The 23,014-nt window shown below is 42.7% G+C and overlaps 1 protein-coding gene and 1 long non-coding RNA gene across 6 annotated transcripts in view; one reads left to right on the top strand and one right to left on the bottom strand.

Moving 5' to 3' along the window:
• Positions 1-7,234: 7,234 nt before the first annotated feature.
• On the bottom strand, positions 7,235-21,661 carry Aqp4 (aquaporin 4). Of its 5 annotated transcripts, none has more exons than XM_060377649.1 (6): positions 21,510-21,575; positions 19,611-19,727; positions 17,624-18,038; positions 15,751-15,915; positions 15,238-15,318; positions 7,235-11,523 (listed from the first exon to the last, which is right to left on the bottom strand). In XM_060377649.1, exons 1-6 carry the CDS (start codon positions 21,539-21,541, stop codon positions 11,248-11,250), a joined length of 1,086 nt encoding a protein of 361 aa, XP_060233632.1. In that variant the 5' UTR covers positions 21,542-21,575; the 3' UTR covers positions 7,235-11,247. The 5 variants fall into 5 exon arrangements, with proteins under 5 accessions (XP_060233632.1, XP_021516252.1, XP_021516249.1 ...); XM_021660577.2 differs by lacking the exon at positions 19,611-19,727 and adding an exon at positions 20,198-20,273 and having other exon boundaries at positions 21,510-21,568; XM_021660574.2 differs by lacking the exon at positions 21,510-21,575 and adding an exon at positions 20,539-20,673.
• The window catches only part of LOC132652378 (uncharacterized), an 84,741-nt gene continuing 81,343 nt past the window's right edge, over positions 19,617-23,014 (top strand). The window contains exons 1-2 of the long non-coding RNA XR_009589885.1: positions 19,617-19,744; positions 21,156-21,259. This is a non-coding gene — a long non-coding RNA (uncharacterized LOC132652378). The remainder of the gene's footprint in view (positions 19,745-21,155; positions 21,260-23,014) is intronic.

The following is a 23,014-nucleotide window of genomic DNA, read 5'->3' as shown; positions in this document are numbered from 1 at the left end:
CTGCCTCTGTCATGAACTCGGTTGCTTGCTCTTTGATCACTTGCCCCTGGCGATGCGGGCTTGCCAGGCCACAGAGGAAGAGGATCCAGGCAGTCCTGATGAGACTTGATAAGCCAGTATCAGATGGCAGAGGAGGAGAACTTCCCATTTCAGTGGACTAGGGGAAGGGGATATGGGGGAAGAGGGAGTGATGGCGTGACTGAGAGGAGTTGAGGGAGGGGGCTACAATCAGGATATATAATGAATACATTGCAAACAAATGAAAAAAAAATACACCCCCCCTTGTCTGTATTGAACATGCATAGACTCTCTCTGCCATTACTCTTAACTTGAGTAAGAGCTACTTAGAGAACATTTCATTATCTGAGATCACATGGTAAATTTAGAGATAATTTAAAGCACATGGAGGTATGCATATATGTTACTGGAAAATACTGTATTATTTACTGTAGGAGACTTGAACATCCTCAGCTTCAGGACCCAGAAGGCCTGAGAACAAACCAAGAAGAACTGGAAGGAGCAGTGCAGTCTGATTGAATAAACTCAATGGAGGCTGACTCCGTGTGATGAAGGCTCATATTTCTTCAAGGCAAAATTATGTTTCTTGCAAAGATGCATGCATATAGAAGTCGGACAGAAAAATAAGCCATACCTTGCAGACTTTACTAAAAAATATGTATGTACTTTTTAATTTTGTTACCTTAATACAGAGTCTTGCTTCTTGTATTCAGGCTGATTATGTTCCTCCCTGAACTCTACAGATGTGAGCCATTGTATCTGGAATGTATTTTTACTTTCTGGCTGCATATGGAGAAGGCCTGGAGGGAAACAAGACTGATGGAGGTCAACCAGTTGTAGGGACTCGACCTCAAGCACTACTGATATACTGAGCTAAATCTCTATTGGGGACAATAGAGCAGTGTCCTTGTCCTTGTAGGACGTGTAGAAGTATCTACAATACCCACTCACTAGATTCAAGGATTTTATTCCTGGTTGTGAGAACCTCAAAGGAATCTACGTTGTTAGTTTTTTTCCTGGAAGGCAAAGTCAAAGTCAGTGCATGAATGTGAGTGTGTACAATTCTCTCCAGCCAAGCAGAGAGAGTAAGAGTGGGGACAATAGGAATTTAAGAGACTTTTCATTTGGCAAACTACTAAATATATGAGTTGGAGATTTTACATATAATGTTAAGTTTGTCTGAAAAACTAGAGATTTTGTATCTAAGTATTCAGGTAGCATAAATCTGCTAAAATGAGTTTGCCCAGAGTGGCCCAGGTTCCCTGCAGCCTTCTTCACTTCTTACATTGCTTGTTTGTGCAGAATTAAGCTCAAGGCCCTTGCTTTGGTTACACCTTCTGCCCCATGCATAGAGATCCCCTATGGCCCTCACTAATAAAAATATTTAAGATCTCTCGGATTTCTTTCAATTGATCATGTAACCCCCATCCTTCATGGAAAGAAACAGAAAACACAAATACACAAAATGTATTAGATTATCTCAAATCCTATACTCCCCTTGGATTTTGTTGCTAGTTTTCTGTATCTCTCTCTCTCTCTCTCTCTCTCTCTCTCTCTCTCTCTCTCTCTCTCTTTCACACACACACACACACAAGTCAGCAAGAAAAAATAGATCACTCTGATTCAGCTGGGTAACTCCCTACCCCTGTTCTTTAAGGAGAAATTGTTTTCCAAGTGTCAATGCAATAAAACAAAGCAGGTGTGTTTCCCCTTTCTGCTTTTGTGCATGGTAAGCCCATCATTCTGGGGCTGGTTACAATTTCCTTGAAGCAATCAAGAGTTCAGGCAATTAGGAAGTCTTCCAATGTAAAATAATTCAATAGTCGGGCTATATTCCCACTCATGCTTCTCTGTGTTTTAAGAGAAAAAAAATAGCCATTCATGTTAATGTACCTAAAATGTATTTTAAAATGAGCTTTACATGAACTATTTGTAAGTAGAGGACAAAGTTCTAAGGTTGCTTGAATAAGAGAAAATATGTCATGCCTCCAAGAGAATGAAATGGGCTGTAATAATAACACAGGAGACATGTAAGAATTAAAGTAACGTCTGACAATTACTTTCAATTTGAACTGAGGTGAAGAAAATCAGAATTACAATACTCTTGTGATTAAACTTTGATGAGATGAAAATGTCATCATTGTTTGATGAGGATTTATTAGAGTTCAAAGAATATGAATGATTTAAGCACAATGCATCAACACCACAGGGCTGAATAATCTCCATCAGTATTTCTCGACTCTTCCTTGTCACAGGCCACTGGGGAAATCTCAGCCTTCTCCTTCCTCAGTCTGACTGTTTCCATGTCACCAGCTCTCTGGGAACAATGATATATAACTCAAGTCCTTTGTGATAAGTTTTGACATTGAAATCTTGGAGTAGCTTTCCAAGAAGCATAGGCTGAGACTTAGGCTCCTACTCTTGTTTCATTACTAACTTGCAGGTATTTTATTTTTATTTGACTGATGTAAGTAGATGTTTGTCTGTGTGGGTTTATGCGTATGAGTGCAGTGCTCTCTGAGGCCAGACGGGAGCATCAGTTTCAGCTGGAGCTGGAGTTACAGATGGTTGTGTGTCACCGACACATGCTGGGAACTGAACTCTGGTGTTCCGTAAAGCTGGGTGCGTTCCTAACCACAGAGCCAGTTTCCCAACCCTTTATGTATTTATGGTTTAAAAGAAATGATTTTTAGAATTTACCCAGCATGCCTTTTTGAACATCAGGATGTAGAAAGAAAATATCTTTTTCTCACCCTTCAGGAAGCTCTCCTTTAACCTGAGGTTTTGACAATTAAAGTTAGGACTTCAGTCATCTCAGATGCTACACAGGCCCATTCTCTCTGAGACATTAATTGCAACACAAAACAACAAATTTACGATGTTGACGTAGCACAGGGACCATTTTGAGAGAGAGGGATGGAGAGGAGGATGAGTGAGTCTATGTGTCTGTACCCATTGGTGAAAGGATGGTCTGGAGTACCACTCCTCAGGTGTCTTCCACTTTTGGTTTGAAGCAGGGTCTCTCATTGGTCTGGAATTTCCAACAAGTGAGGCTAACTGGCCAGTGAGCTTTTGGGGATCCACCTGTCTTGTCTCCCATCTTACTATTACTAAGGTTACATGCATGTTACCACACCTGGGTATTTTTATGTGGGTGCTAGAGGGATTTAACCCTTACCTTGCAAGGCAAACACTTCACTGGCTGAGCTATCTCTCTCTCTCTCTCAATCCCCTCTTAAAACAAACAAACAAACAAACAAAATTCCAGAAGCAGTTTTCGTAGGTAGCCCAGACTGACCTGGAATTTGTCATCCTCTCAGGTCAGCTTGCCAGCTACAGGGAGGGTAGGCATGCACCACCATGCCGGGGTGGCTGCATATGGACTTTTCTCCATGTAGAGGTGGTGGCAATTTTAGTAATGCTGTGGTGAGAGGGGCTAGAAGCGCTTGTAACCTCGTTTCTCACTTTTATTGCTGAGAGATTAATGTTCTCCTTCCTCTTCCTTCCCTCCTTCCTATCTCCCCAAACCATTTCCCACAGTCATTGACAGTGGGTATTCAAAGATTTATTTATTTGTTGTGGGTTTGTCTCTTGCCTTATGTGAATCTGGATTTGCCCTATTATCTTGTAGTTTGAAAACAAGACAGTAGCAGGTGTACTGAGTCTTATACAAACTCTTTTCTTCTTACTGAATGAGATGATATGGGCAGTAGGCATCATGCCAACTATTTCCAGAAGGCCTTGCCACTGTTATAATTTTACTCCATTATATCACTAACTGGGGTGGTTTGAGTAGGTATGGCCCCCAAAGACTCACATGTGTGAATGCTTGGCCTATAGGAAGTGGCACTATTAGGAGGTATGGCCTTGTTAGAGGAAGTGTGTCACTGTGGAGGTGGACTTTCAGGTCTCCCAAGCTTAAGCCATACCCAGTGTAGCACACAGTCTCCTTCTGCTGCCTGTGGATCAATATGTAGAACTCTCAGCTCCTTCTCCAGCACCATGTCTGCCTGCATGCTGTCATGCTTTCTGCTGTGATGATGATGATGGACTAAACCTCTGAACTGTAAGCCAGCCTAAATTAAACTGTTTCCTTTAAAAGAGTTGCCTTGGTCATGGTGATGGTGTCTCTTTATAGAAAGGCACTAACATTTTACAGAAGTTCTTTTAACTCTACAGTCTTGTCCAGGCAAAGTGATCATACAGTAGTTTGGATTATTTCCAAACACTATTTACACACACCTTCTCCCCAAGAACCCCGCTCCAAGACACTTTCCCCTTTGTAGCCTTGGCTGTCCTGGCCTCGATGTGTAAACCAGGCTGGCCTAGAACTCAAAGAGATCTGCCTCCTTGGGTATGGATTAAAGGCATGTACCACCATGCCTGCTTTACAAATACCTTTCTTAATATTTTATTTATAGGTATTTAAAAAATAAATTCACCAAATTTTCCCTGGACAAAGAGCTGCTAATTTTGAGCAAAAATATAGATGGTGCATTGTGAGAGAAGTTTTTGGCTTACTCTTGATCACTAAAGAAAGTTCCCCTGGGCACTTAAAGTCCCCTTTAAAAACACTTTGTAAGTTTAGCTAGTCTATCTTTGTGGAATTTGCACTTGAGGCTTAAATCTTCCTGCAGAGGCCACTGAGGTGATAATGAAAGATTAGGTCGGGCACAACTAAAATGTTCCAGTATATTGTAATCTCAATTGATATAAAAAAATCAAAGGCATGCAAAATAGAGATAATGAAAGTTGGAGCTACTGGAACCTGAATGTGCCTCAGCTAAGAGTCCCCAGAGGGTAGTGGCTGGGAGCAGAGAGGTGTGGATGGCTGCCTGGGGTTCTTCTGTCCCCTGGAAGTGCTGCGACCCTGAATGAATTGATTACTTTTTAGACTTCAGTTTCCTCTTATGTCTGCATAGTGGAAACAGCTTGCAAAGTTTCCATAAGGGATGAGAAATTGGGGACTTCATATTGTGGGTGAACAATAAATGTTCACCTGTTGTTATTATTATTATCGAACTGTTGAAGACTTTAACCATGGCTGCAATTAATCCTCACCTCTAGCCTTTTCAAGACCAACCAAGTTATATTTTAAATAGTGATTTTGATAATATTTTCTCAGGGGGAAAAAACCCACCCAATTTCCTAAATTATCAAAAGTATAAGTAAATCCTCCATAGCAGTTCATCTTATTCTCCTTTGTAAATTTTTCTAAGCTCTGTAATTTTCCTGGTTCTCAGTATTTACTGTTTACTGTTCCATCGTGGGGTGGTAAAATGAGGATTTCCCTTGTATGCATAATATATACATACATGCACTTGAACACACATGTCATTAAAGACAAATATTAGTGCTGGGAAAGTGGGTTTAGGGCTGTGAGAGTTCTGTATGAGATCTCTGGAGACTCCTAAAGATAGTTGGAACTGAGAAACAGGGTCCAGATATTGTTTTTCTACTATGTGTATATGAGGTAATTTGTGTATTTCACTAAGCACTTGTTTTGTTAATTTCTTTAATTTCAATTTTTCTTTTTTATATTCATTACAATTTAATCTTTAAAGATAAAAATAATAGTGATGTGTACCTTCTAATGATCCTTGAGATAAAATGATTGAGAATAATATATAAGTTCTGTGGCCACATACATAAGCTTTTATAGTTGCTAATAATTTGAATTCATTTTTCCTCTATCTTCCTTACCCTTGGGTATTACTTTCAAAACATTTTATTTTTCTGTGACAAGTGGCCCTTTGAAAGAAAAAGGGGGAACGCAGGAGATGCCTAAAGATCGGAGTGTTTTCTCTGCATCCACAGTGTGCATCTGCTCACCCTCTCATCTTGAGTTTCATGGGCACTCGCCATGTGCTATCTCCATTATTAACTTGGATGCCATGGTTTCTCAGAGAGTTCAGAACACATGGAAGTGTAAGAACCCAATTCGCCTTTTAAAGCCTTCAGTGTCTTCTTAAAACCCAGACAAGAGACAATGGGAAAACTGAAAAAATGGTATGAATTAGTTCAGGTGACATCTTGTTTTGGACATTGCCAAAACTGAATAATCATCGAAAAGCAGGCTGACATTTCTTCCTCAAGCTTTCCATGCTTGTTAAAATACTTTGCTTGCTGAAGTATTCAACTGAACTAAATTTCATCTAACATCTGGCCACTGCATAAACACAGCAATGAAAACATGCCTTGTTGCCTCCACATTGGGTATAAATTTTAGAAATCCAATTAGCGTTGCATTCTTTGTGTGCGCTATTTCTTTTGTGTTTGAACTAATTTTGGGCTCCTACCTGGAATTACAAGGATGCAAATATTTAGCACGCACATCTCAGCAGCACAAAGCAACCAGGTTGAACAGGGCTTTGTGGCATTTCCTCATGATTGTAAGATACTCTTTAATTGCTTCGTTCTTGCAGCATGTGTTTATCCAGGGGAATATCAAGCCTCTTACACAACAGGAATGAGGGTGGGGAAAGAGAAACACACAGGATAAAGAAGACACATTCGTGGTCACTAAGAAGTTTAGGATCCAGTGGAGGAGACCGGCATCTAGTCCAATCATTTCACCACATCACAAATCCTATAAGAGTCACATATTGATTTGGCTTCCAAGGATTATTTACTTATCATAGAGGCTGTGCATTCCATAAATGACTACCCCAACCTTGCACTGAAGGTCTGTAACCACTAAACATTGAGAAGACTTAAGCCAAGAACCCAGAGGGGGGGTAGATAAACACTCACTGAGCCTAGGCTACCCATCTGGGTGGCCAGGATTTGCCAAACAGCCTGAGGGCAGACCATTAGTTCCCACCGCCAGTCGGCTGTTGGAGTCCTTCCCTTTAGAGTCACTGTGGTGACAGCTGATATCTCAGTCTGCTTTGCAAGTGTAGACATTATGAATGAAGCCTTCGAAAACTTCATCTTCACTGTCTATGCCAGGGCCCACCCCAGGATGTACTCGCCAGGCTTTCTCAGCATGCAAATGATTTTACGGGACCCACCACCGTTTGGTGTAGATTATACTCAAATGTCAAAAATCTCCTGTTCATTCTAAAGGAAGCCAAAAACTACAACTGAATTTTTAAAGACCATCACAAAGCGAATAAAATGTAATTAATGTAAAAAAATTAATTAAAAAGAACTTTGAAGATTTATTTGTATGATCTTAGTAATATGATACAACATAAGACACAGAACCCAGCCGCACTGCTAATTCTTTTAATAGATTTTTTCCAAATATTAGACATTACAATTTAAATCTCTTCAGCATCAGCTTTAATGTTGGAATAATATTTAGTTAATAAATAATTGTGAATAAAACCACACATTCACTTTGTTTTTCTTAGTTTCTCATAAGTTATTATGATTGGGTCATGAAATGGTAAATAATTATTTATATATTTCCATAAATTATATGTTGATTTAACCTGAAACTTGAAAAAAAAATTTAGGAATACCTTACAATGGGTTATATAAGTCAGCTCTTGATTTTTGACTTAAAAGTGTTACAGTATAACTGCTTTTAAATTTGGTGTTCATGACATGTGGTGTACAGATTTTTTCAGTATATATTTTCACAGGCTACGGGTAGTTATTTGTAAAAAGTGAGTATCCACAGTTATTGATTTTTGAAGTTAAATGCCTAACCTTTCTTTCTGAGAATTATGGGTTTCAAAGGTTTGTGTTATTTAGGGTGTACTAAAAAGCGTTGACACCTAGACATGAACTCAGACAATTTGAGGTAAAGAGAGCGAGTTTTGTTAGATTACACTTTCAAATTGTACGTAACCATTCTTTCCTAATAATTTTCACTCTGTGAGTTTTCTGGGAAAAGTTTATTACTTTCAGATCCAGAAAGTTCCAAATTCACATATCCTGAAGTCTTACGCTAAGAACTTTTTGTAGTTTTTATAAGGTTGTCTATTCGGCCCATGACCTCCACTTGTCACAAAGGCAGTATATCTGTCAGATTTGTGATGTGTGATTTGTGGGGAAGTGTCAACAGGATGCAACAAGGGGCCACGCAAGGATCAATGCCAGCACTCTAATCAGGTACACGTTTGGAAGTTCACGACCATCAGTGAGGTTAGACTGTTCCACACTGCCTGGATTCACTTTAAGAGTTGTGCCTTTTGAAACTGACTTCTAATAAGTGAGCTCATTTCTATCATGCACGTTTTCCAGAGATTCCTAATCTCCTTATAGAATCTCCAACAGAGAGCAGCTCTGGCCACAGTGCCTGTGAGCTGCGGCAGGACACCCCTCTGATGGCTGAAAGGGGAAAAAAAAATTATGAGTAGTTTCAAATGGCAGAAACAAGTTGTAAAATTACCAGTGACTTAGGCTCCAGAAAACTTTTTTTTTTTTTAAGTATGAAAGGGTAGGACTTTTGTAAGAAAAAGGAAACCTGAATTTAAAATTGGAGTCTTATGTTCGAGAAAAAAAAAATCCTCTCAAAATCTGCCTAAATGATTCTTTTCTGCTTTTCACAGTCTGTTTTTGACAGACTGCATTTTCAGTATATGGACCACCTGAAATTTGGGGGTTGTCTGTGTTCTCCTCCTCAGGGAACAGACAGTTGGCATTGTTCCACTGCTCATATAAATCTTTTATGTCTTCCTGAGCTTTCCTCTCTGATCTCTCTGCTTGTGTATCTGTCAGCGGCTGTCTCTGGGGAACGGCGCTATGCACTTCATTAATAAGAAGGGATTAAAGGAAAAAGCCCTGGTCTCCTAATATACTGGATAATTTGGTGCCATCCATGAGGCAATAGACCCCTGCTGCATAGATGTCATTAGAAAGGTACAATTTCATTACTTTTTTTTTTTAACTGGCAGAGCCTTGAGTGAAATGCAAGACATATTGTCTCATATGCAAAGAGGAAGAGTGATGGAGCCCTTATCCTCTGCCCTTAAACAGTAGAATATAAAAATATACTGTTTTCACATCCATGTTGCCTTCCTTTGATGACACTAGAAATTATACTTTCATTAAATATTGAGCAAAACAAAAATTAGAAGAGATTATTGTTATTCCTAAATCCCAAATGAGTGTCATAATATTTTTATCAAATAACATGCTACTTTTGATTACCTACTGTGTGCCTGGCACTCTGCCAGCTGCTAAAGAACAAACCACAAAGCCATGATTCTGTGTTTTTCAGTCCCTACCATATTGAATGCTGTCATTGGAAATGAGTGTTAAAGTGAGCACAAACGAAGAAAACTATGGCATAATAAAAACAATTGCAGGCCACAATTTTGAAAGCGCACTCAGAAATCTGCGGCGTAACTATTCCTTGTTAACTAAGTTTGTTTTTGATCTCCCATGTTTGTTGGTGCTTGATATTACCAACCGAAGCACCCTGTTCTTAAGCCTACGTAGTATATTGGGAAAACCGTTGAAATAATGGGCACAAACCACGCTTGGAAGATTCTTGCCCTGTTTCTGTGAGTGCTTATGTCTGTGGCGTAGTATATTCAAAGCCCTGAAAAAGGGACCTGTGCTTCCAGCATCTACCAGAAAATGTGCCGGTGGCATTGAGAGGCACACACCAGCCTCATGGCTGTCTGGGAACTTGCACATCAGTTTCCTAGCACCGAAGAGAATCAGGTTTAATAGTGGTCCATTATCTCACTGCCACAGACACAAAACTGCCATTAACAATAAGAAGTCACACACAGTTGGAATTGGGCTTGGGAGAAGAAAGCCCTTGATTATCAGCTATTTACAAGCTGGTCCTCCCAGAGATGGCTCTTCTCTCTCTCCCACTACTAACTTTTGTTTAGTGAAATTGACATTTGCAGTGCTATTGTCTAAGATAAACGCTAGGCTGGGCTGTTACGATGGTAGAAACTGGGGTTTCCACAGAGCTTTCTCCTGGCGGAAGGCAAAGCGGTGTGGAAAAACAAATGATTTTAACAAGTAAACCAGGCAGTAGGGTAAATAGGAGGAAAACACGTTAAGCTGATGTGCACTATGAAAGATGGGCCACCTAGGAGCATCAAACAGAGCCAGCCTCCTCACCGTTTTATTTGGCAACCACGTTGCACCTTGTCGGCCGCATATCTCAATTCACACAAATAGGTGTCGTTATACTCACAGTGGTGATCACCAACAGATGCCGTGGGAAGCGAGGCAACGTCGGCAGATGGGGTGGGGCAGGGCCAGTTCGTACCTTCTACACTAAGCAGGACTTGGACACTAACAGCAAGTCAGCACTCAACCAGCCAAGCTCCTGTCCAAAATACCTCAGCGAGGGTTTCGTTACAGAGACCACGATGACAAACGAATGCCCCAGTTTTTCCAATAAATTTAAAAAAGTAAGTGAAGCAGTTACAAGCTTAGGCGGTTAATCTTGTGTGGTGTGATTAAGTATGTGCACTGAAAACAGACCAGTCATTTGACGACAGAACACAGATTTCCCTTCTCCTCGTGATAGCCGTGAGACTGTGGAAACCTTTGCTCCCCCTCCCACCAGACCCCGCAGGTCTGGCTGTCCTGAACCTCAGCTGATGTTCGCATGCACGTCTCTTTAGATGGAACTAATGCATGGAGAGAAATTAATATTCTTTCCAGATATTTTTGATTTTAGCCCTATAGTTTCTTGGATTCTGGGGAGGAAGAAGGATTCTAATGAGTTGGGGTTGGGATCTGACAATCAGATATTTGCCATATAAATACTAATATCAGCGATGGCCTTTGCTAATCGTTTCCTTTCCGAGGTAGTTTATAAGGACAGGATGGCTTAGGAGAGAATTTGCTCCAATTCTTCTCTTGAATGCACGTGACTCCGTGACAGGGTACACTTTGTCATTGTTAACTCAGTCCAATGGAGTCACTTCTCAAGTGAGGACTGGCAATGCCAGCTTCCTCACAGAGGTGCCCACGTGCTCTGTAAGAGGCAAGACTTGACCAAATCTTGGTTCACCTGTTCAGTTGTTATTAGCGAAAGGGAACCGGATAAACTATTTTGCATATTTGCTTCGGGGATACTTTTTAAACAAGATCTCTGTTTTAAAATGTCGTATTCCTCATAGGTTTCTTCTTCCCCCGCTGATACTAGTAAAATATATGTTGTTTAAACTGAGTAAAATAAGACATGAAACGAGAAACCCGCACCTGCCTAATTTATAACAAATCTGTTTCCTTAATGGGTGGCAGGAAATCCGAGGCCAGGGCTAGGGAGGCTCTCCTGCTTTCAGTGCTGCCCTCTAGTCATACCGAAGACAAGACCTCTCCAGACGACTCTTTGGCCTTCTTCTCTTCGCCACGGTCAATGTCGATCACGTGCACCCCAGGTTTCAGGATCAAGTCCTCTGTCTCCACCTGGCTCCTGTTGTCCTCCACCTCCATGTAGCTCCCCTTTGTCTGCTGAGCAGCTTTGCTGAAGGCTTCCTTCAGGCTCCGTTTGAGTTCCACATCGGGGCAGAGGACGTACTCATAAAGGGCGCCCGCCAGCACGGCGCCGATTATGGGTCCAACCCAGTATATCTGGGGGAAGGGCGGAGGAGGAGAGGAGAGAAGGAGAGAAAAGTCGTCACAGTGGGTAACCCATGAATATAGGGTCTAACTGAATTAAATTACAGCAGCAATGCCATGTGTCCCCCCCCCTTGTCTCTCTCTCTCTCACACACACAAACACATATTTGAAAATAAATAAGAAAATATACCAACTCTACAAAGATTCATTCATCATTAAAGAACATTTGAACATAAAAGAATAATTTCTTCTCTCTTCTTTCTTTTACTATCGTATTTTTAATGTTTTTAAAAAAATTATCTGAGACAGAGTCTAGCCCTGCTCTCAAGACTCATACACAGCCCAGGCTAACCTTGAACTCACAATCCCTCCCCTCCCCCAGCAGCATGAGTATTGAAAATATTTGTGGGTACCGCCACACCTGGCTTGTCAACTTCACGATAAGTCGTAACGTAAAAATGCCCCTGACACTAGGAGTTCTGTAAAATAGAAAGAAAGAATTTTTGGTACAGGCTTCTCTGTGTTTTCCACACTAGGGTATCACCTTGACTTCTGTATAGTCAGGATCGCAGTGCAGTTTTATCACCTAGAGTGGTAGCTATTGAGTATGCGCAATGAATACAGTCCCAGCCCCACCACGTAGCGGTGCTGTGAGTGTGCCTACGACAGGGACTTTTCCATTTTGAGACACGGTCTCTTGTATCCTTGAACTTACCCTGTAGCTCAGGATGGCCTTGAACTACTCACCCTGCCCCTCCCCCCCGCACGTCCCCAGTTTCTTCCCTCAGAGTTCTGGGATTACAGACATGTGTTGCCATGCCCAGGATGTACAGTGCTGCAGAGAGAACCTAGGGTTTCCTGCGCGCCGGGCAAGCACTTTCCCAATTAAATTATACCACTGTAACTGTAAATGACTTAACTTCCATGCCTCACTTTTTTTTTTTAATCTGCAAAGCAGAGGCTATAATACACACCTCACAGGGCTGTGAAGACTAAGTGAACGGACACCTAGAAAGTGCCCAGTTTGTTGCTCACGTTAACCAGTTCAGCTCGGGCGTCCCAGGCAATTTAAAGCTGTGGATGACTAACTCGGCTGCTAGTTTCTTCACGTTGTAGGCTTTCCCTCTTTAAAATTTGATGACCTCATTACATGGGCAATGCTATGGTTTATTTATCTCTCCCGTTGGAGAGGGCTTCCCCTGCCTACTGCTGTAGTGAATCCCTGTGCTGACTTATGGATGTAGACGAGATAAGGATTAGTGAGCGATTCTACAGGCTTCCAGTAAATGGTGCGTTTTTATCCCATCAGCGACGCACTCGGAATAAACTAAGCTTTCGATCTGATTAGGCTGCAGCATATGCCTTCGGAGCACGTGCATGCTACCGAGAGTGTTAGGCACTCATCCCATACATTCACCTGGGACCCAGAGTCCTGTTTACGGAACACTCTAACTGGCTGTACTGAGCGCTTTTCTTATCTCATTAATAACCTTTGATGCGGACATGATTAAAATATACATGGCTTGGGCAGCCGGCACTTTGAGAGGTTACAAGCTTACTTCAGATAGCATACTTGACAAGTGATTGAGCTGATTGTCAGGTTTGTGCCCATTTACCAACTTAATGTTTGCTCTCTCATTTGAAAAGAAAAAAAGAAAAAAAATAAATAAAAAAACTAGACGATGTCTTGCTTAAAATAGCATCTGGACGTGAACCTCGCTCAGCATCTTCATTGTGAAGCCTAAAGGAAAGCCAAGCTTCCCGCTGAAGCAGACCACATACCCTTAACAGGAAAATAGCCGGGAGAGTCGCTGGACCAACCAAGCTCCTTATCTTAAACATGAAAGAGCCCAAAGGAAAGTTTATCTTCTCTGTGCCCTTTCAAAGGAGAAATGAGAGCCCTCCTCTAAATGCCTTTGCTCTTTGTTCCCTTGGTAAGATTTCACGAGGCTGGGGCCACTTCACAGGCTACAAGTCTCAGAAGGGAGACCGGCACTGTTAAGTAATCACTCCCTTTTAAAAACACTCCCAAGGAGACGGCTTCCACGTTCTCAGAAATAAAGCTTGGTGCCAAATTGCTATTCCCAAACATAGTTCTGTGTGCTTTAAAGTACCTTTAAATTTTCGGAAGGAATTTTATTGCTAAAAAAGGAAAATTATTATAAATTTAAAACATGTAAAATCACGTTTAAAAGAAACTCCTAAATTGTCATTAACTAAAACCTAACTAAAACCTGTCCATTTATTGTAAAATCTACAATTCTCATTAAAAAAATTTCATTTTGAGGTTAGGGAAGTTGCTCCATGTGTCAAGTTTCTCCATGCAAACGTAAGGATCTCAGTCTGAGTCCCTGAAACCCACAGGAAAGCTAGACACCATAGTGCATGTGTGTACTTCCTGCACAGTAGGATGGGAAATGGTAGACAGAGATAGGAGGAGCCCAAGGGGCTCACAGGCCAGTTGGTGCTCAGGGTTGAACAAGATCTTGACCCTGTTCAAACAAGGTGGAAAGTGAGAACTGACAACCAAGGTTGTCTTCTAACCTCCGCATGCCATGTCACACATGTGCACGTGAGCACACACACACACACACACACACACCACACAAACACACAGAATGTAAACTGCATTTTTGTTAATGTAGTAAGTCTTTTCAGAAGTAACAGTGGCAAAATGAGCAGTCCAATGAATGACATTGGGGATCAACATTTTGCATGTCTGTGTCCAAATTATGTCTTAGCAACTCAATGCACTTTTTGTGTAAGGGAATTCATGCAGTCATGGTGTCATATTTTCCTCCTTTCCTAGATCATACCCTCTTTGAGTAGTTGTGGCTGGCTCCATTGCAGCCATGTGCAAAAGGTCAAAGCACATACAACAAATTTTTATAAATTTAAAACATTGTAAAATCACATTTATAATAAAGGAATCGGCTCTATTTTAAGCTGGAGCATATATGTATATTCTTGTATTTTATAGATTATTTAAATTAATGTATGAGTGACTTTCACAATTGCCTATGAGTCGAAGGAGAGAATTGTTGACAGAAACAACTGAAACAGAATTGATGTGTCTCTCACTACTCTTGGCCCAGATTAAGAAGAAGGGTAGTCCTGAGATTAAAAAAAAATACACCTTCTTGGGAGTCATTTAATTTTTCAGTTACAGCTGTGGTGAAAATGGCATAAACATCCATATCATTTATTTGGTTCTATCCACAGTTCACTTGATTCCAGCTCCTGGGCTGGTAATTGCGTTATGTTTCCGTAAACTAAGATGGTATATATCTTTTTCACAGGTGATGTTTTCGCATAACTCTTTCTTCCTTTTAAAAATAACTTTATTTTCTGTTGTTGTTAAGAAGGCTCTCATTGAATTATTTAAACACTGACATCCAGCACATGCTTGTGATTTAAATTTATTCTACAAAGGAAGCCCTATGTACCTAGCATTCTGCCATAGTCTGTCAGACATGTGTCTGGCAACGTTTCAAGAAAACCCAACTGTTAAAGAGATTTACAACAGAACACTATGGTCACCTGCAGCAGGGCTCTGCTGGACTTTCTCTCCTTCTTGCGACAGATGCAATAATAAGCTGAGAGTTGGCAATGGAGGTGGTGGAGGACCAACCGAAACTAGTGAGCTAAATTATGCTTATAAAAAAGAACCTTTTAGACAATCGTTCCCAATTTCAAAAGATGGGGCAGATAAACTTAGTAGTTACCCAGTGGTTTTCCCAGTTTCCCATGATAACTGCAGGTCCGAAGGATCGAGCTGGATTCATGCTGGCTCCGGTATAGTTAATCTATAGGGGAACAAGAACAAAACCTTAGGCAGTTTGGAAACAGGGCTCTTTAGGTATCACTTGCTGCAAATCACTATCGTCTCCTTAGAGGGACACTGAGATTTAGCCACTTTCTAGTTGGAGAAATGATAACTGAACGTGAACAGATTTGGCTGGATCTGAGGGGCTGTGTGTCTTATGGCACCATCAGCATGGGTACATGGGCATATCCAACTAGCTGGAAGAGTTTTTTAAACATGTACCTGTGTGTTGAAAGATTAGCAGTGATGTGAACAACATTCCTGAAATGATCTAAATGTTGCAGTGGTTGGCAGTGACCAGGCTAGTGGAACCAAAGAAAGCATCAGCCGTAAACAAACGGGCATCTTCAGGCTAGCTTCAGGGTGAGAGTAAAGGAGATTGATCAATTATTCAAATGGACTCAAAACTTACTGCAAACAAATGTCCAATTGCAACGGAAAATCCAATGGCTAAAGCTATTGAACCAGTGACGTCAGTCCGTTTGGAATCACAGCTGGCAAAAATAGTGAAAACCAGCTGGAACGTGATTATCAACTCTACCAAGAGCCCATGGCCAGCGGTAAGGTTTCCATGAACCTACAGAAAGAGAGACAGACTCCATCAGCACTGAGGCAAGAGTCTAGGTCTACAGCAAGGCATCAATATGAAGGGTGTATTTCATCTGCAGACGAGTCTTCTACCAACCCCAGGTTGCGATTTCCATCCCTTCCAGTTCCTAAAAAGAAGGAATCAGTTGACATTCATTTTGGGTCATTACAGGTAATCGCTCTCACGGCGACTGAGTTTTCATGGAATGTGGCATTTAGCAACACAGGCGAGATGTGTTAGTGCTGCACTTAGCATGTAAAAGATGTTCCTAAGAGATTTACAATGCTATGAGGCAATTATTAGACCCATCGATTAAGTTTAGGTTAGTTCATTGGTGTCTCAACTAAAACATAAGCCATGTCCTTAAAGCCAGCTCTGGAACTGGGATAGTGAGGAATATTGCCAGTCATAAAGAGTAACAAGAAGATCAAATGAATGTGGATTTACTTTTTTGTTGTTGTTGTTGTGTATCCCCGCCTGTCCTGGAACTTGCTTTGTAGATCAGGGTGGCTTCAAACTCAGGGATCTGCCGACTTCTGTTTACTGAGTGCTATGATTAAGAACATGGCATGGACTGGACGTAGGCCAGCTACACAGATGTAATTTATGGGCAGCTTGGTCCTCATAAGGGCCCTCTAGTAAAGGGAATGGGGGATGACCCTGACATGGACTCTGTTGCCTGCTTTTTGATTGTTTTTTCCCTGGAAGGGCTACCTTGACAGGACACAGGGAAAGAGGGTATGCTCAGTCCTGAGGCTACATGGTATGGTGAGGTGGTTTGGTGGGTAGGGGCTCCATAGGGGGTAACAGGGAGGGAGGGTGGGGCTAGGAAGAAAGGAGGGAGGGGGCTAAGACCAGGATGTAAAATAAACTTAAAAAAGCATGGCCCTTTATGTCCATCATTAATAGTACCCTACATATGAAAAACAATGAATGTTGCCCCTGCTAACAAATATATAATTGTAAACTCTTAAGATAAAAATAAAGTCAAGTCAGTCATACTGTAATCCAGTCTATATCTGTAATCTCAGTGCATATGAGGCTGAGACAGGAAGATTGCTACAAGTTCAAGGCCAGGATGAGATAGATAATGAGTATGTGATCCTGTCTCAAAAAAACATATTCAGTATTGTTACTGGGGTGGGAGAGAAAACAAAACTAAACAAACTAAAATGAGTTTGAGACCTTTTAATCATGTTCAAGTCACTCAATAGCAAATAATAATGTTCTTATGATATTTTTTTTCTCTATGTAGACAGGGTCCCACTATATAGTCCAGGCTTGCCTTGACTTCTGATCCTCAGATTGTAGGCAAGCCCATGCCTGGCTCTCCTGTACATATTTTTACAAAACAACACCACAAGCTTCTACTCTTCTTCTTCTTCATCCTCCTCCTCCTTTTCTTTTTTTAGACAAGTTTCTAAGTAGAACAGACTGAGGGTGACCTTGAACTTGTATTTCTCCTGCCTTCACTTCTGAAATGCTGTAGTGTAGATCTGTGCCTCCCTATACCTCAGATATGTTGTGTTGGAAATACAACTCAGGATCAGGCAAGCAGTCTACCAACTGACCTATATCCCCAGCTCCTTAATCTACTCATATTCTGAATACCTCCCAGGCCGCTGAGCCATCTTTCAGCAGCGTTTGCAAGCAGCCAGGGATTCTAGAACAGAAACAAGAGCCCAAGAGTTCTTACCGTCGTGACGCCCAAGCCTCCCACCACGCTGGGAGGTGTGACCAGGTAGAGGATGCCGGCTCCAATGATGGCCCCCAGGCACTGTGCAGCAATGTAGAAGACCGACTTGGCGATGCTGATCTTGCGCGTGCACACCATGGCCACTGTCACGGCAGGGTTGATGTGGCCACCGCTGATGTGGCCAAAGCACTGCACCATGGTAGCGATGCTCAGTCCAAAGCAAAGAGAGATGAGGACCATGTCCACAGGTAAGGGGTTTTCTGAGCCACTCCAGTTGATGGTGGATCCAAGGCTGAGCAAAACGAAGATAAGCATGGCCAGAAACTCTGCTGTGACTGCCTTCCAGAAGGCTTGAGTCCAGACCCCTTTGAAAGCCACCATGATGCTCTCTTTACTGCATGAACGTCCACACTTACTAGAAGGAAGAACATGAGAGTCAGAAGCTTCCAACTTTGTTTTCCAGCTGGAAGGGGCACTGAAATCTGGGGGGAGGGGGTGGGGGTCAGGCCTTCAGTCTCGCAGACTGGGATGGGCTGATGAGAATGCTTTGCAATCCAAGAAAGACTGCTTCTGGATGTCTCCTTAATCAGTAACCAAGAGGCTGTTATTCTAATCTCCTGCGACTTCCTATTCAATGAACAGCAGCCCCCACTGTCCCTAGAAAGAAAACCATCTCAACTAAACTCCTTAAGAGATCAAGAATAAACTGTATTTAACTGGGAGTTAACTCCCTTCAGCAAGCTTTAGAATTTATACTTTACATGTGTGTTTTTGTTTGGGACAGAAATTGGTTTAAGAGCAGCTGAGGGCTGGGGTGGTGGGGGTGGTCACTGGAGAGATGGCTCAGCAGTTAGGAGGACTGGCTATTCTGCTAGAGGACCTGGGTTTGGTTCCCAGCAAACACACATGGCTATCTTTCACCTGTGACTCTAGTTCCAGAGAACCCAAAGCCCTTTTTCTGCCAGCTGTGGGCACAGCATCCAGGTGGTGCACACACACGCAGGCGAAACACTCATCATACACATAAAAATAATAAAATAAATCAACTAAAAGTCTCTGGCTGATTCCCAGCACCTGTTGTGCATCTCCGCACTGGTGCTCACTGCAAGAAGAAGCCTCTCTGGCCAAGATTGAGGGTAGCCCAAGGATGGGAGTGAGGAGATCTGGGGAGAGTTGTGTAGATACACAGTGTGGGCGGATCTGATCATATTTCACTATGTGTACATATTTGTATACATGCAAATTCATATATGTACATATATGAATTTCTAAAGAATAAAGAAAAAATATATTTTAAGTAGGCATATATTTTTCAGTTTTGTATTTTGTAGCTTCAATGGGGCATTTTAAAAATGGGTTTGTAAAGGCCTGTACCCATTCCTATCCAGGAGCGGGGGCTTGAGGATTTGGAGGAAATTTGCTACGAAGTTGGGACTGTGGAACTGCCTTTTGAGAAGATAAACTGGCAGAGGGCAGAATTGCTCCTGGGACTTGGTTTGGGCTCTGGGGACCAGCAGGGACTCAGCTGGAACAGGGCCCTTTGCTGCTGTTGCTCTGGGCAAGGAGGAGGCAAGCTGCAGGCAGAAGTAGCTTGGGAAACAGCCGGGCATCTGTGCCCAGCCTCTGGGCAGATCTGGGCTTGTAGCACTGGTACGTGACAATCTCAGTTCCTAGGGCGAGCCTGAGAGGCTTTGCAAGGGCGGGGCTGCAGGCACTCCAGGCTGCTGCCAGGCTCCCAGGCAGTGGCCAGGTGAACAGACAGACGTAGCTGCCAGAGGGGCCAACCACCGGAGAGGAAAGACCGGGCGGGCGAGGGATGTTTTCGAAAGTGTTTGGAGACAGGATAGTAACTCCTCAGGCCCCACTGTCCCTCAACCAACAGTGGGGTAGCTCTCCAACACGCCCCTCACCCCCAATCCTGGAGTCTGGAGTATGTAAGCCAGCCCCACGCAGTCTTCCCAACAGGGTACAGAACTAGGAAGATTACCCAGAAAAAGGGGTGTGGCAGGAAGCAGTGCAGTTTCTGTGAGCTGAGTTATGGAGCTTCTTTCTCATTGAAGACTTCTCTCCCATGGGATTGGCTCCAGGACACTGTATGCCTTCTCTTGTGGAGACGTGGAGGTAGGGAAGGGAGCAAGAAGGGAGAGGAAGGCGCTTGGAGTGTGGTCAGGAAATAAGGGATTTCCAGGCAGCTGTGGGAAGGGGTAGATGCCCCCCACGCCAGGCCATCTACCTTCTTTATTGTCTCTAAGGTCTTTGGAGCAGAAGAGGGTTAGGTCTGAAGACACTAACGGGAATGCTTTTTCTGGCCAGAATTTGTTACATTCCCCTTTGGAAGAGCAATCACCCCAGTTGCCTCCTTTCTTAAGGCATTCATTTTTGGCCCTCATTGGCAAAAGACAGATAGATAGGCAGCGTTTAGCACTGAAGGATTGGCCTAGAAAACTAAGGGCTCAAGGAGGGTGGAACTGTAACCTCCCGAATATATTGTGAGGTTAGAATATCTTTGGGCTATTACTCCCTGGCCCAGGGAGCCCGGCTTCTGTGTAGGCAGCAAGGAAACTCGGTACCTACCAGGCTGCGGAAGGCTTTCTTCACTTTTAAGAATCCTGCTTTGCTGTTAGTTTGACAATGGGGCTTTCCTTCTGACCTGAAAAAGGAAACCACTATGCTCATGCTCACCCACCCAGGGGAACAGCCAGTTAGAGCGAAAATGTCCCCTGCCCAAGTGAGGTCCTCTAAGAAAATCATGTAGTTAGGAAAGACCTCAGCCCGGACAGTGTTGATTCCTTAGAAGGACGTAATATAGGTTCAAAAACAGCAGTAGGATTGCAGCAGCAAGGGCACCCTGGGGAGGCATTCCGAAGGTCCCCAAGAGGAAGAGGCTTTGAGAACTGGCATGGAAAAAGACTCACCAGCAGCCCAGGGTTGCAGCCAGGTAGCAGAGGGCAAAGTGCTATTACAGGTGCTGTCTTCTGTGACCCAATACAGAAGAAAGAGGAGAGGGGACCAAGCAGGAAACGGAGGGAGCTGGGTGGGCAGGAAACAGTCCCTGCTCAGTAGCAGAGAGCTCAGGGGAGGCGGTCCTGGGAAAGGCCAGCCTCCCTCCAACACCCCTTTGTCACCTCTCCCTGCTCATTCATACACCTGTCCCCACTCTAGAGACCCAAGCAAGACACTCAGTTGGTCTTTGAACTTCAAATTTTCATCAGCGAAATTAAAACAAACAAACAAACAAACAAACAACAGAGCACCCCAAATGTGAACCATAAATAGAAACCTTAAAACGGGTTTAGGTCTCCCCTTTCCTTAAAAACAAATAAAAATAAAAATCCACAAAAATCTGATCTGCCCCCAAAGCCCCAGCCAGCTGTGGACTTCAAAACTTGTAGCACCCGAGGATCCCTCTGCCTCTGTGAGGGTCTCCTCAGCATTGCTCACAGCCCCATGAACTCCATCAGTGAGCCTGATGTGTTTACATTCATAGGAAATGGACCAACATAATTTGTTTTTGCTGGTGTGTTTCCCCCAGAACAAAGGGGGATTTGTTGATATAACCCGGCTGCAGTGAACCGGACGCTTCCCTTCCTCCCTGAATACACTGTCTCATCCACTCCTAGACAGCTGAGTTCCCGGGTGAGTAATTTTTCTAATGAAAAATATTACAGAGTAATTTCCCATCCTAAAAAGCATCTCCCCTCCCTTCTCCCGTCTCTCTGCTTCTCTTCTGCATTGCATAAAGGCTTAGTCTTCTGGCTTAAAAGGACTCTCCACCTGTCCTGTAGTTATCTTCTGCATTCTGCCTGAGAAGACATGGGTATCTGCAATGCAAAGGTTTCATCTTTTAGCACTGAGCATTGTTTCCTTAAGGCAAAGAAGGACTTACCCCCACCGCCTCACCGCAGCTCTGTCACTCATGCCGTCCCTGGCCAGAGTGCAGCTCTCATTGCCTGCCCCTGAGCTCCGGTACACTGGGAATCAGATTACGGGCACTTGTCTGATTGGGTTTTTGGAGTGTAGGGGTGGAAAGATTCCGCACCATGTGGCGATCGCTAAGTTATATTTGAACTAGAAATCGTCCCTCTACCTGATCGCTATAGACACAGGGCATTTCAGGAATGCAAAGCACTTGCTGACATATTTCTTTTGCTAAAATCTTTTCAAGTGAAGACTTCTTTAAATGTTTATTTGGATTATTCCAATCACTAAGGATTGGGGAGGCTTTGCCTTGTTGGTTTCTTACTGAAACTGAACAACCATTAGAAAATAGATCCGTATAATCCAGCCATTCAGATGAATTGTCAGCTAGACATTGGCGTTCAAGGGGCAAATAGCCAATGAGTTATAGTTGAAGTGTGTGAGCTGAGAAGATAATCGTAACACAGAGCTGTAACTCCACTTATCTATCTATGTCCCGAGTTCAAGAATAACAATGATTATCATAATAATTTTGTATATGAAACAGCAACTTAAAAACAACAACAACAACAGAGGTTAGATAGGGACAGAATTATTGGAAACAGTAGATAGAATTTACTATCTGGAAATCCGGGGACAGGGCTAAATATATACCTTGCTGTTCTCTGTTCAAAATGTTTGTAGAATCATCCTAGCAGGGAGTTGAACAGAGTGTGGCTGCATGCTCTGGAAGCTGTCCCTGTCTGGAGAGCTGCAGAGGCTGTAGGAAATAGCTGCATGCTCTACCAGATCATCGTCAGTTTTTTCTTAGCTAGACCCCAGGTGTATAGGAAAGGAGTACTCTCAGCCCTGGTTTATGGTTATGTCTTAATCAATCATATAATGGATATCAAGAATTCATTGCTCATCTCAGCAGCCAGAACTGTGAGCCTTTCTGGCTCTCAACTCGTTTCTTTATTTCAGATCGGACACACACACACACACACACACACACACACACACACACACTCACTTCAGTATGCAGTATGGTAAGGAGACATTTAGAAGTAGAAGACTCTTGTAGGTTTTCACTTTTGTTTGGTCGTCTGACTCTTGTGTTTGAGACAAGGCAATGTGTCTGGAGCTCTCAATTCTCATTAGGGAAAGGAACTGCATTTTGAATGGAAATTTCAGAGGAGCACCTCAGCACTTCTTCTCAGTTATCTTCGGATAACAACCCTTACATAGACTTCCTTCAGATTACTGTTGCCCAGTGATTATTGTGAAACCTTTAACATAGGTGTCATGATGTCAGTGTATCCTGATGAGAGGCAGAAGGGGAAGAGTTTGCAAGAACCCACAAAGGACATTTGAAGCATTTCATACTGACTCTTGAAGTATACTGCTTAGATTTTAAAAGGTGTCTATTTTCCTCCCTGATTAACAGCCTTGGCTTCCTAGGCAGATATGCTAAATGTAACTGCCTTGACCATG

This window comes from Meriones unguiculatus, chromosome 2 (assembly GCF_030254825.1).
Source record: "Meriones unguiculatus strain TT.TT164.6M chromosome 2, Bangor_MerUng_6.1, whole genome shotgun sequence".
Classification (NCBI taxonomy): domain Eukaryota; kingdom Metazoa; phylum Chordata; class Mammalia; order Rodentia; family Muridae; genus Meriones; species Meriones unguiculatus.
The sequence above is the reverse complement of the archived record's forward strand: the minus strand, read 5'-3'. Positions and strand labels throughout refer to the sequence as shown.

Excerpts from the sequence above, each read along its gene's own strand:
- Aqp4 (XM_060377649.1), bottom strand. The coding sequence starts at position 21,541 with ATGAGTGACAGAGCTGCGGTGAGGCGGTGGGG. Across the intron at positions 19,728-21,509 it reads GCTGCGGTGAGGCGGTGGGG|AGAAGGCATACAGTGTCCTG; the intron begins GTAAGTCCTTCT and ends CGTCTCCACAAG. Across the intron at positions 11,524-15,237 it reads GAAACTGGGAAAACCACTGG|ATATACTGGGTTGGACCCAT; the intron begins GTAACTACTAAG and ends CCCTTCCCCCAG.